Below are 13,711 nucleotides of genomic sequence, written 5' to 3'. Positions count from 1 at the left end.
ATCTAGGAACCATTCAAAGCAATTAACAGAATTAGCACTGAACTTCCAGGGGTATCCCCCAGAAGTGAATAAAAGCAAATCACATGCTGAAAAGGCTCTGCTCCAAAAACAGAATTTGACTGTTATTAACTGTAGAACAAAAAAGAACTTAACTAAAACTGACAGACTTTTCCTTGATGCACAGTTATTTTCAAAGTCATTTTCTAAATTTCTATCACAGGGTAAAGTACAAAGAATTATTGTTAGCTGGCCATTGTTAATAATATAAACATTATGAAACTGAAGAAAATTATGCATGCAGCTAAATAATTAGGAGTCTTTTAAAAATAAAAGACTTCAGCTTCAATATAGCCAGAAACTGGTCAACAGACATCTTTTTGAATTACTTCAACAAAATCTCATTACCACCAAGGGCCTTGGTGTGAATGCTTTTTAGAGCACTGCTTGTCGGGCTATGTTTGACTATACTGTAGAGAAACTAGCCTTCACCAGACTGGCTAGAAAATGCATTCAGTGTGCTACACTTTTAAAATTAAAGAAGGGTCCTCCTGGTATTGTGCTACATATTGCCAAAGCTAAGGATGAAAGTACAGCACTACAATTTTCCTCTTAACATTTTCTCATAAAGAAATGAATATGTCACATTGCACTTAGTATTGAGACTGGGGTCTGAAATTTTAGCTACCTTTTAAGCAGAGCTAGGCATCAGGTATTCTTATGCAGCCCTAATCTCTGCTTATCGACTTTACATTTATGTATTACCTAGCATTCCTTGATCAGCTTTAAATTGAAGCAGTATATGGATTTTGTACATTCTTTTCTTTCTTCTGTGCTTTTAATTGGTTTTAGTGTTGTTTTTAATAGGGTTACTTATTTAATTGTTAGTATTTATACTGATACTGTGTTTCTAGTTGCGTTTGTTGAAATTCAAGCTCTGAGCCGCCTTGGATCCTATCCCAAAAGAAAGGCAGGATATAACTTAAATCAATAAAAATAATAATGAGGGATTGATGTTTTCTTAAACAAAAAACAACAACAAAACACACACCACCTCATTGACTTCCCAAACTACATGATTATTTGAGACTAACAGCACAAGACTATGCATGTCTATTCAGTTACAGATAGGTAGCCGTGTTGGTCTGCCATGGTCAAAACAAAATAAAAAAATTCCTTCCAGTAGCACCTTAAAGACCAACTGAGTTAGTTCTAGGTATGAGCTTTCGTGTGCATGCACACAGATGCACACTGTATCTGAAGAAGTGTGCATGCACACGAAAGCTCATACCTAGAACTAACTCAGTTGGTCTTTAAGGTGCTACTGGAAGGAATTTTTTTATTTTGTTTTGACCATGTCTATTCAGAAGTAAATACCTCAGATACATATGTACAGGATTCCACCCTGAGACTGCAATCAGAGTAAGTCTGAGTGAACCTTACTTCTGAGTAAGCATGTACAAATTGGGTTGCAACTCAATTCTCCCGACCCCATATTTAATGGCCACAGTGCTTTACAACACGTAAGATTCCAAGGGCTTCCTTAAACCAGTGTTTCCCAACCTTGGGTCTCCAGCTGTTTTTGAACTACATCTCCCATCATCCCTACCTAGCAAGACCAGTGATGATGGGAATTGTAGTCCAAAAACAGCTAGAGAACCAAGGTTGGGAAACACTGCCTTAAACCACCCCAGTTCACCCACCCATGGCATAGCAAACTATGTCAGCTGTACAGCCTGTTTCCTGTTCTTGGCACAAATGTCTTCTAGGTAACTGAACTTTTCAATCATACTGTCTATGCTTCCGGTTGTACACTACAGTGCCAAACCAGGAGTGCCAGCAGCTGTTTATGAGGTGTGCCAATGATGTTCACTATGCTAGTATAAATGTTACACATATTTCTCCATTAAATGTAACAAAAAAGCACAGAATATATTCCATTACCAACAGGGGCTGCATATTACACCATTTTAAATGGCTTCTAAATTTTATGATATTGGGTTGGCTCAAATATGCCTTTCTGCTACCAGAAATTAGTTGTATCTGACCTACTGGGAGAGCACTGTATTAGAAAAGTGATTCCCTATCCAAAAAAGTTATTCTACTTGTGCAAGCTCCAGCCCAAGATTTGGCACATGCTCTTTCAAAGACTTTATGACCCATAAAAAGTAGTTCATGCACTACTTATTCAACATGTTTCTCAAACTGCAATGCAAACCCTGATATACCTTAGTACTGTGCGGCAAGTAACCTTCCGCTAGTACTTGCACAAGAGTATAATGAATGGCATGTAAACATTTTCTTCTTTAGATAAATCCTAATAAAGTGATTTGGCATTCAGAACAACCCAAGAAATTTTTGCCTTACCTATAACTAGAGATTTTCTGTGTGGAGCTCCATGTGGGGCTGCCCTTCGGCCTGGTCCAAAAGATCCAGCTAGTGTATAATACAGTGGGCCTACTGCTTGTGGGAGGAGGGCTGACTGTATGTGACATCTCTGCTAAAGCATCTGCACTGGCTGCCCAAATGCTACTGGGGAGGTTCAAGGTTCATACAAAGCCCTGAACAACTAGGGTCCTGGATACCTTAAAGGCCACCTGAGTCCTTATACCCCAGTGAGAATATCCAGAGGAACACTGTTATTTGTTCTTGACGAGAAAACCTTTTCTCTGGCCTTTCCCTTTAAACACTTAGATCCTCTCACCTCTGTCCAGAACTATCCTGTCAAAATCATGCAGCTCTTCCTTCCTTCATGCTATATCATTTCCTCCATAAATACCTCCATTGTCCATGACCTTTAGTCATTCAACGACTATCATCCTCAGCCTGTCCAAAAGTCTTATACTCTTAGAGCAGGGGTATCCAACATGGTGCCCTCCAAATGCTGTTTGACTGCAGCTTCCAATAGCCTTAACCAGCATTGCCAATGGGCGGGAATGGTTGAGCTGTAATCTTAACCAATATTAGAAACTGAAATATGAAAGCTAGGAGCTGAATGGCACCTTAAACCTAGGTTATAGGCGCAACAACGGAATGTCTAGGCACACTTTTTAATAACAAGAATACAGTGGTGCCCCGCAAGACGAACGCCTCGCAAGACGGAAAACCCGCTAGACGAAAGGGTTTTCTGTTTTGGAGGCGCTTCGCTAAACGAATTTCTCTATGGGGTTACTTCGCAAGACGAAAAAATCTTGCGAGTTCCCACGGGGTTTTTTTGCTTTTTTTCGCCCTTTCCTATGCCGCTAAGCTGCTTATCAGCTGTTCCGCTGATAAGCCGCTTAACAGCTGATCGCTAAAAACCGCTAATAGCGCTAATCCGCTAAGCTGTCAATGGGCTTGCTTCGCAAGACGAAAAAACCGCTATACGAAGAGTCTCACGGAACGGATTAATTTCGTCTTGCGAGGCACCACTGTACAAAGCTGTAGGTGAATGAACTGCTGCTAAAATCTAGTCTAGACCTCATCTGAAGACTGCAAAAAAGAAAGCCATGCTTCCCCTGCCCACCTCCCTAATACAGTGGTACCTCAGGATAAGAACTTAATTTGTTCTGGAGGTCTGTTCTTAACCTGAAACTGTTCTTAACCTGAGGTACCACTTTAGCTAATGGGGCTTCCCGCTGCCGCGGCGGCACAATTTCTGTTCTCATTCTGAAGCAAAGTTCTTAACCCAAGGTACTATTTCTGGGTTAGCGGAGTCTGTAACCTGAAGCGTCTGTAACCTGAAGAGTCTGTAACCTGAGGTACCACTGTATTCTTAAGAGAATCTCTTCTCCAGTCTTCAGAGAATGGTTGGAAGCGGGGAAGCAGAAAAAGGTCCTTGTTTCCTTCCGCTCTGCAGACAAGCCCTACACACCCTTTCCTTCAGATAAATGTATCTTTTTTGGCACCACAACTGACACATGTTAAAGGCCTATACCAGTGTTTCCCAACCTTGGGCCTCCAGCTGTTTTTGAACTACAATTCCCATCATCCCTGACCACTGGTCTTGCTAGCTAGGGATGATGGGAGTTGTAGTCCAAAAACAGCTGGAGGCCCAAGGTTGGGAAACACTGGCCTATACAACTGATGGCAGAGACACCCACCTTGAGTGTCCAGTTCGCAAACCTAAGACTTGCTATTTTTCCATGTATAAGATGACCGCTAGATCTATTGGAAGTCTAGTGGGGAGGAATTTCTCCTCCCACACCCTCAGCGCCAGCAGTGCCAGTTTTAATCTGAAATCTTAGGAGCAGTACTGTACCCAGAGCTCAGAAACTGCTCACTTTAATGAAATTCCCTGTTCCTAAATGTGCCTAGAACAATGGTAGTTTCAAAAGCTGATCTTAACATGTGGAAGGGCCCATGTTGGCCACCTCATCTAAGAATGATCCCACTTCCTCTCCCATTTAAGCCCCGAACACCCAAGTGGTGGCACCATTTCCCTTCAAGTTCCTCATCAATGATCACCTATTCCATGAAGCATCTGGCTTAACCCTTTTGTTTGTCTCCCATCCCTCGGTAAGTACCCAAATTTAAAGTTCTTCAGGATTTATCTTGATTATATTACTTAGTAAAGAATCTCACACATTATACATAATAATAATCTGCCAACATATTACCTCATACAAATGGAAATTGGATAACTAAATTTATTTTTGTTGTTAGTTTGCATGTTACATAGAACAGTAACTCATATATTTAAAAGTCATACTTTCAAATAATAATACTACTACTTGTCCAGCTTTAAATCACTTTGTAAGCAAGAAAAAGATAAGAAGAGATAATAAACAGGTACAATAAAATGTTTTCTCCTACGTGAAGTTATTTAATTGCACTTTTCACAGACTCTTTAAAATTAAAATGATTTTTTTCAAAGGAATCTACAACATTCCTTTAAAGTCAACTTACCTTGTCTTCATTTTCAGCACACTAAAAATCACATTAATAATTTAGAGCAGTATACCAAATGAGATAAGCAACTACAGGAAATGCAACATACTGATACTCTAGGATATGATGAACTAAGCAAATAATATTATGTAAGCCCCAGTTAATACACACCCAGCCAAGATCAAACCCATTATACACCTAATGTTTGCAACAAATATGTCAGGCCTTACTTCAACAACCAGCTTATCATTTTAGCAGACCAACAAAAATGAAGGTTCCAAAGCAAACACAGCACAAAAAGTCGGCAGATGGATACTGCAATAAGTTGACTGACAGAAAAAGAACCCTATGCATTTTAAGTCAAAATTATATAAATATGGTATGGTGCTTCTAGATACACAGAATTCTCCTCATGAAAGGCTACCTTTGGTCTGAGAGAGGTTGGGCTCTTGTCTGTGTCCTATGGAGATTTTTATGTTGCATTCATTAATATTATCAAGGCTTTTGTGCAACAATATAATGGTATGATGTGCTGAGCCGCATTAGACAAATTATTCTGGAATGAAGTACCACCTAAGGTAGTAGAGCATCATGAATCCTTTTATTAGCCTAGATTGACTAACATCTCACAATATGATCTAGTTGTTCATTAAAGGTAAAGGTAAAGGTAAAGGTAAAGGTAAAGGTAAAGGTAAAGGTAAAGGTACCCCTGACCATTAGGTCCAGTCGTGACCGACTCTGGGGTTGCGGCGCTCATCTCACTATACAGCTTCTGGGTCATGTGGCCAGCATGACTAACCCACTTCTGGTGAACCAGAGCAGTGCACGGAAACGCCGTTTACCTTCCCGCCGGAGCGGTACCTATTTATCTACTTGCACTTTGACGAGCTTTCGAACTGCTAGGTTGGCAGGAGCAGGGACCAAGCAATGGGAGCTCACCCCGTCATGGGGATTCGAACCACCGACCTTCTGATCGGCAAGTCCTAGGCTCTGTGGTTTAACCCACAGCGTTGTTCATTACAGCTCCTTAATTATCAATGCATGACATACATGACCCTATATAGTTCATCCAAAAGAATTTCATCCAGTAGAAATCCTAATGACATTGCATTTATTAAACTGCAGTCTGGTGGACAAATATGAGCAACCATTATACAAAAATGAAGAGCATTAATTCCCACCTACCATTCCTTAACTATTCTAGACATTTACTACTTTCTGGTTAGAAGTTACACACAATACTGGAGTGATATCATGCTCAACTGACTCAAATCTACTAAAGACATTTCTGACAAACTCCTCTGCTCCCCAGCTTTAAGTAGCCCAAACAATCTGCTTTAACTGGCTTTGTATTCAACCACTGCTGCACAGGTGGCCACAGAGCTATAACAGGCAGAATTTTTATTCCCAGTTTTATACTTCTGTAACCATACTTCATGCTACAACCTCCCTAGAACTCCCTAGCAATGTTATTAACCAAATCGTCTATACTGTTGTGCTCTATATTGATTTGCAAAGATAAAATATAAATAAAGACTTCCAACGGCTATACAGGAAGCCATAAATTTGTTACAAAATTGTTTTAGTGCTATGATCATTCCATGAGCAGAAGGGTCCTTCCATGGGCAATATGATTCGGTCTGATATAATCCAGTGCATTTTATGTGAAATACTGGTAAGATTTAAACAATAATTTCTGGAAATATTAGACAATCATCTTAGATTACTAAAACAGTAATTACAGAAATTAGATTCAACAATGAAATGCCATGCATCTTTATTGAGAAGTCTCAGCAATTTCAATGGGACTTCTTTCCTATTAAGAGTGCATAGTATTACAGCCTAAATATCAGTAGCTTTGTTTATGCAAGAAGGCAACCTGAAAAATTAAAGGTGAAATCAATACCCACCTGCCCAACCGCAACTTTAAGAACTGAGTAGAATTTATGTCCAAGAAAACATGCATTAAGATTGCAGAATTAAAAAGCGTTTTGTACTTAGAATGAATGAAACCAAGTTTGTTTTGGCCAGTGATGTGGGACAGAACATTTTCCAGTGCTTTATTTTTCCACTTCATAACTTAATTAACAACAATGCATGGATATAAATGTAAAATATATTAGGCGAACTTGGCAGTTTCAATGTTTTTAGCATTGCTTACTAAATACAAGTAAAATAAAGATGCTAAATTAGATCATTCTCTAGCACATAAAAAAAAAACTTCTCATGCAAATTTCCATATGCAAACTAACTTGCATTGGATTTTTTTCTAAAAGGCTCTCATCACTGTTTTCAGTCCTATAATTCTATTTCTAACCTAATATATTTTGCAGTATATTTCCACCTTAGAATAAGGTAGGTGCCATTCATCACAGCACTCCCCACAATTTGATATTGCAAATAATTAAAATGTATCAACACAGAAGTTTTTGCACCCAGGAAGCCAATTTACTATCTCACTTAATGGACTTCTGAAACAGCAATGCAAATGTCTAATCAATATGAGGGCTGTTTCATATTACATGTATGCAGATCTATTTTCATACTCCACATTAGACACGCAGAAGCCAAATACCAATTTGCCCCTAACAGGTATCTTAAAAATTAAATGAAAGATGTGTGTATATCAAACTGTGATGCAAGAAACAGCTATTACATTAGCCAGATCATGAAAATTCTCAATTATTTTCCTTCAGTGTCTTAAGTTTGAGAAAAACATAAACTAAGTTTAAAAAGACATACCGATATATGACAGATACATATTTAAAATGTTCCAACCCTGCCTACATGAAAGACATACCAATGACCAATTTTGGCAACTGATCTTAAAGGCAGAGGGATGGGTTTAATGGTGAGCTATTTTTACTCTTAAGTGCAAGCGTCTCATTTTGCAGTAAGTGTATATCCTTTGCAATACCAGCAGCTATGCAATGGTGAACTATACTTCTGTTATCAGATCAGTTTTAACAATTATCCACCAAGTCTCCAACATTCTGCAGTTTTTAGTTAAGCCTAAAGTATTCTACAGCCTCTGTGCTCTATTTGCAGAGATTTCCAAAAATGCTTAAACCTTTTGATGCACCAATACAATATTACAAAATATGTCATCATGACTTCACCATGGTGAAATTCCATCAGTAACTAAACTACCTGTACTTTAAATGTAATAACTAAGCATGAAATGTTGTTCTTTAATATGGGCAGTGTTAACAATGGCTAGTGTAAACTTGTAACCGACAGAGAATAGTTATGTGTGGCACCTTAAATCCACTGGGTGAAATACAATTATTTAAACTGCTTGTGTAATGGAACTTCTGGTTTCTCTTTTCCAGTGTGAGAAACTCACGATATATAAGCTAATCGCCAAATGGCACCTTAAACCAAGGTTGTGGTCACCACAACAGAATGTCTAGACACCATTTTTTAACAATGAAATTTATTTTTATTATTATGATTTTTTATTTCATTTCTATACTGCTTTATATTTTAAAGATATAATGTGTTTACAACACATTAAAACATCAAATAAAACAATCCAGAGTAAAACAAATGCAAGCTTTAAGGAAAATATTTCAGATTCTTCCGTAAGTGACATTTTGCTTTCCCCTGTTTATTTATTTACCTACTTAATTTATATAGCTGCCCCACAGCTGAAGTAATCTAGAAAGGCAGTGTGGTGTAGTGGTTAGAGTATTAGACTAGGACCTGGAAGGCCAGGGTTCAAATCTCCACTCAGTCATGAAACTCACTGGGTGACCTTGGGCCTGTCACCGCCTCTTAACCTACCTCACAGGGTTGCTGAGGTAGGGAGAGAGGAGGGAGGGAGTGAACCATGTACTCCTTGGAGAAAAAGGTGGGATATAAATGCAGTAAACAAGTTCTTCTGCTTACCTGCTTAAGAAAGCTGGAGAAGCCAGCCAGATGGAGATCTGCATGTGGTCACAACTGGACTCATGCCAGTAGCAAAACACAACTAATTTCTAACACTGCTCTTCTCTAACCTCCATCTGCCCCCCAAATTTGTTTCAAGGGGTCCCCTGGAAGGGGAAGCCCCATTACACGAGTGGACACCCATTCAAGCTACAATGGATCTCACCCTTAAGGATATAGCACATAGTTACAATAAGGTGTCTTCTATTGGGTCAAGCTATTGACCACCTAGCCAAGTATTTCAGCTGGCAATTCCTTTCCAAGGCAGACATCTCTTTCAGCCCTACTATATGATAAAATTTAAATCGGATATCTGAGGGATTTAACATTGCTATTCATGATTGACCCCATCTATTTCAACTTTAATTTAACCACATGCAGTTATGCATTGTTATTAAGAATGTTTCATCATTACTGGATTTAAGAGACTTTTTTATTAAGAAACACTTTTTTTTTTTTACAAAGGAAACATTTTAAAATAAATTTTATGGCAATGCAATAAGCTATTAACTCGAAATCAATGTGTCCTGACCAGAGAAAGACAGCCTGGCATTGACTGCTCAACTGTAACTTTTAAGAACGTGAAATACTTTTGTCTTGTTTACCACTTAAGCACACTTGCATTATCAGCAACATACAAAGGCAATGAAAGTGACCCATTTGTTTGTACTACTCAAACGGTGAACTGCAGCAAAATCTTTTATTCTGAATTATGATGTAAAGAGTTTTAGCCTGTTTCAGCATAATATTACAATTTTTTAAAAGTGTTTATATTATAAGCTTTTCTGGGGTTTAAATATGAATCCAATGTAACTACTACCCTTCTTCTAAATATGACATTGTCAGCAATGTCAAAACATCATTGGAACTGTGTCATAAACTTTCAATTATTTTGTATTATCACAATTCTTGGTGTAACTTTAAACAATTTTTTACAAGCTGCAGTATGTCTAAAAGTCAGGTTATCATAACTACTGAAATTATGTGGATTCCTGTAGCACTTACATCCTGATCTGAAACATTTGCACTGAATTGTCTGCCTGCAATATCAGTATAAGGTCACACTTGTGATATTGCACTGGCACAGCACTCCATATATTCTGTCCTAAGCCTTTATTTGCTAGGGAAACCTGTTTTAAGATTGTGGCAGAAATCCAGTTTATCAGAGCTCTGGATGAGAATGTGTCCAGATCCTTTTGTATTCTGAAACAAACTGAAATACCATTACTTAATTGTTTCAATACATTTGGCAATGACAACCATTTTACTTATAAGGTAAAGGTAAAGGATCCCTGGATGGTTAAATCCAGTCAAACGTGACTATGGGTTTCACTTTCAGGCCAAGGGAGCTGGTGTTTGTAAATATTTGTATATTTACTTATACAAATGTCTATATATGCCAGTGAGACTCAAGGGCAAGACTCAATAGGCCTACACTTGGTTTACATGGACTGTACATTACCACATTGTGGTTGCTACTCTAAGCAAACTTGCTTAGAAGTTTTATCAGAGTAAACAGGCTTACAAGTATATTCATTTCAGATTTAAATTTAACTGAGGCAACAGTACTAAACACACTAACTTGAATTCAGGACAACTTACTTTTGAATAAACAGACAGGCTAGTCCAGCATACCAAGGGTAAGGTGCCTCTATGTATTCTATCTAGCTAAGGACTGTACACCTTCAGCTTTGCCATCCAAGTTGTTGTTGTTTTTTAAGCTGAAAATGCCATTGACTGGGCTTTATACAAACAAAGCAAATGTTCTTCTTTTAAGTTACTTTTGAGTTGTGTTCAGGTACTATAATGAAACTACTATCTGGTTTTATGCTACAGATTATTCTAAAAATGCAAACATGATATCAGGAATGTTAAAAAACTGATTTAAAAAGTAGCATGCCTCCCAACAGGTAGATGCTTCAAAAATTCCTCTGAAGTAAACCTTAACTGATTCAACTAGATGACTTCCCTAGGTAATGCAAGAAGCAAAGCTGAAGGCCTGCTGCAGACCCATGTATACTTACCTGGGAGTAAATCTAATAAAGCTTACTGGGAATTACTTCTGAGTAAACACACATCAGCTCAGGCTGTATGTCAGGCAAACTTTCAATGGCCAGAGTCTATAAGAATTCCACAGATGTTTCCACAACATTCTATCTTACCCTTCATCCCACCTCCACCACAAAAAAGCTCATAATGAGTAACTTTTATCAATTAAGTCTACATTTTTGCATTTTCATATCTTCCTCCTGAACACATTATCTGTAAATTTCACAAAAAAATAGTGAGATTCCCAAGCAATGAGTTTAGCTTGAGGTTTTAAACTAAAACTGATTTATGACTGTCAAGTTGCAACGCAGCTTGGAGATTCTGAAATGTTATTTAAAAGATAAAAAATAAAATAAAGAAATTAAATTATAAAATGATACCTGAATTCACAACTTCCTTCTTTGAGCAACAAGATTTTATCACCCCAAGTGTCCAAAAAACACCAATATGTCATTTTAACTGCCTGCTCCCCTAAACTCCCATTAATCAACCTTTGAATATTACAAATTTGCTCAAAATGATGTATTTTTCAGTTAGAGTTACAATCTAGCTCAAGGTAGGTTATAGTATTACTATAGTCCTCCCTATACCTAACTCAGTAACTTAAGTAATATTAATTCCTCTTATAAGCAGACAACTGAGACCTAGATTGTGATGTTTCCAAAGCCATCCATTCAACCTAGTGCTAATCAGAGACAGAGTACAATTTTACGACTAACAGAGTATGTTTACTGTGTTTTGGCAATTACCCTCCAAGAATCTTGGCTCTTTTCCGAATGGCATTACAATTTCATCACCATCTATATCACTGCTATAATGGCGGATAACTAAAAAAAAAATTAACATTCTGTATATATTGCATTAGAAACATTCTGCAAATAAGAACACACCGAATACCGAAGCAACGAATACTCAAAGCACAGAAACTTATCCTGTACTTTGTACATGATTCTTATATTCGATGCACGGTCTCAGGAAACACACCTGCGGGGCTGGGGGAGGGGAAGCTTTTATTTCTGCCAACAACAACGACAAAAACGTGTCGTTCACTAAACCCGAGGTGTCCAATATCAAGAGTGTCGTTGCTATGGAAAACGCCCATTACCGAGCTCCTTACATGACACGTCAGAGGGCGTTGGTGCAAGATACCACCACTCGACTACAGGTATATCAGAATGGAAGAATCGAGGTGGCAACGAAATCGGGGGAAGGGAAGGCGCCGCCTGGAAATGTGGGAAACGTGCAGAGTTTCCCCCTCCCCCATCTTATTCAAGGGCTGCCCAGCCGCATCTTGAGCCTCTCCTGGAAACACGGGCGGCGCGAAAGCCGTCCCCGCACTCCTCTGACAGCGGCGAGCGGGGGGCCGGCCCAGAGGAGATTTGGCCCAAGCAGGGCCTGGCCCGGGCTGCGCTGCGGAAGAGGAGCCCGGGGAGGGGCGGAGGAGCTGGCAGCGCCTAAGGCCGGCTCCCCTCTCTCGCCCTCCGCCGGCGGATGGAGCCGTAGCTGGGGCCGGCCTGGATGACGCGGGGAGGTCGGGGAAGCGGGGGAGGGAAGAGAGGCTCCCGCCTCAGCACCGCACACCGACGGCCAGCCGGGGCGGGAGAAGACAGGAGGAGAGAGCAAGATGGCGACGGCGACGCCTCGTCCCGTCCCTCCCGATTCAAACCTCCCACCCGAATCTCCGCGGAAGGAGGGCGGCTGGGCCAGGCCTTCTTGCCGCCCGCCCCACATCTCTCAGCCCCACCGCTCAACACGGCGCCGGGCGGGGGAGGAAAGAGTTGCCTTTGCCCGTCCACCCTTTTGGGCATCGCCGCCGCCGCCGCCGCCGCCCTCCCCCACCCACTGGGAAGGATTCCTGCTCCTCCGCCCGCTCTCGCTCTCTCGTACCTTTGAATTTGAGGTCGGTGGGCGGATCGAGGACCAGGATCTGTTCGTGCTTGGAGAGAGCCCCGGCGGCCGCCATCGCTGCTCCCTCGCTCGCTCAGTCCGGGAGGCGGAGGAGAGGGAGGGTGGGTGGGTAGGTAAAGGGAGGACACTCCGGTCGGGGAGGGAGGGAGGGAGGGAGGGAGGAAGGAGAGAAGGGAAGGGACGCCGACCGAGGAGTAGCAGTCGTAGCAGCAGCAGCAGCAGCGCCCGCCGCCGCCTCCTCCTCCTTGCTCCCTCTAGAGGCGCGCGCGGACAGAGAGGCAGGCGCGCGCGCCGCCTTCCTTCCTTCCTTCCTCCTCTCTCTCTCTCTCTCTCTCTCTCTCTCCGCCGCCTCAGCTTTCTTCTTGCCCGCTTTCCTTTCCCCCTTCTTCTCCCGTTAAGGACTTGGCTCGCTCTGTGAGGAACCCCCCGCGCGGCTGCCCAGCGCACTGCGTTCGACGCCGACTACGGCACGGGCGCGAGGGCAGCGGCCGCCTCAAGCTCTGGCACCCGCACGTCAGCCTATGGGGAGAAAGGCAGGCAGGCAGGCCCGTGTGCGCGCGCGCGCACGCACGGCCACGCGCGAAGACACATAACACCAACGCCGCTTCGAGTCTCCGCCTGCTCGTCCCTCCTCCCCATCCCCCGCCCCCTGGTCGGTTGACAGGTCTGGTCGCTAGACGTGGGCCTCCTCCTCCTCCTCTCACGTGGGCCGGGAAAGGGGGGGAAGCTGTCACGCGCGCCCTGAAGGCGCCACGGGTTTGGGTTTTTGGCAGTCAGAAAGGAATTCTCCCCTCCGGAGGAGGTGGGTGGGGGGATGCTGTGTGGTACTCGGGGCAAACCGGAAGGAGAAAATGACACCAAAGGGTTAAAGCATCGAGAGTCTCCCAACAGCGGAAAAGGAGGCGGGCTGGGAACAGTTGGTTCCCAGCATGCATCGCTTTCTAGTTCGCTGGACGTT

At 41.7% G+C, this 13,711-nt stretch overlaps 1 protein-coding gene across 2 annotated transcripts in view; it reads right to left on the bottom strand.

Annotated features, from left to right (window-relative positions):
• The window catches only part of VAPA (VAMP associated protein A), a 29,257-nt gene extending 15,924 nt beyond the window's left edge, over nt 1–13,333 (bottom strand). Inside the window, exon 1 of one of the 2 annotated variants that reach the window (XM_081873872.1) lies at nt 12,733–13,333. In XM_081873872.1, the coding sequence (XP_081729998.1) occupies nt 12,733–12,808 (76 nt within the window). In that variant the 5' untranslated portion in view covers nt 12,809–13,333. The remainder of the gene's footprint in view (nt 1–12,732) is intronic. The other variant, XM_081873873.1, reaches the window with a different exon arrangement.
• Nucleotides 13,334–13,711: the final 378 nt, after the last annotated feature.

This window comes from Podarcis erhardii (genome assembly GCF_964252035.2).
Source record: "Podarcis erhardii genome assembly, chromosome: 8".
Taxonomy (NCBI): Eukaryota; Metazoa; Chordata; class Lepidosauria; order Squamata; family Lacertidae; genus Podarcis; species Podarcis erhardii.
This window is presented reverse-complemented; position numbering and strand designations above follow the sequence as displayed.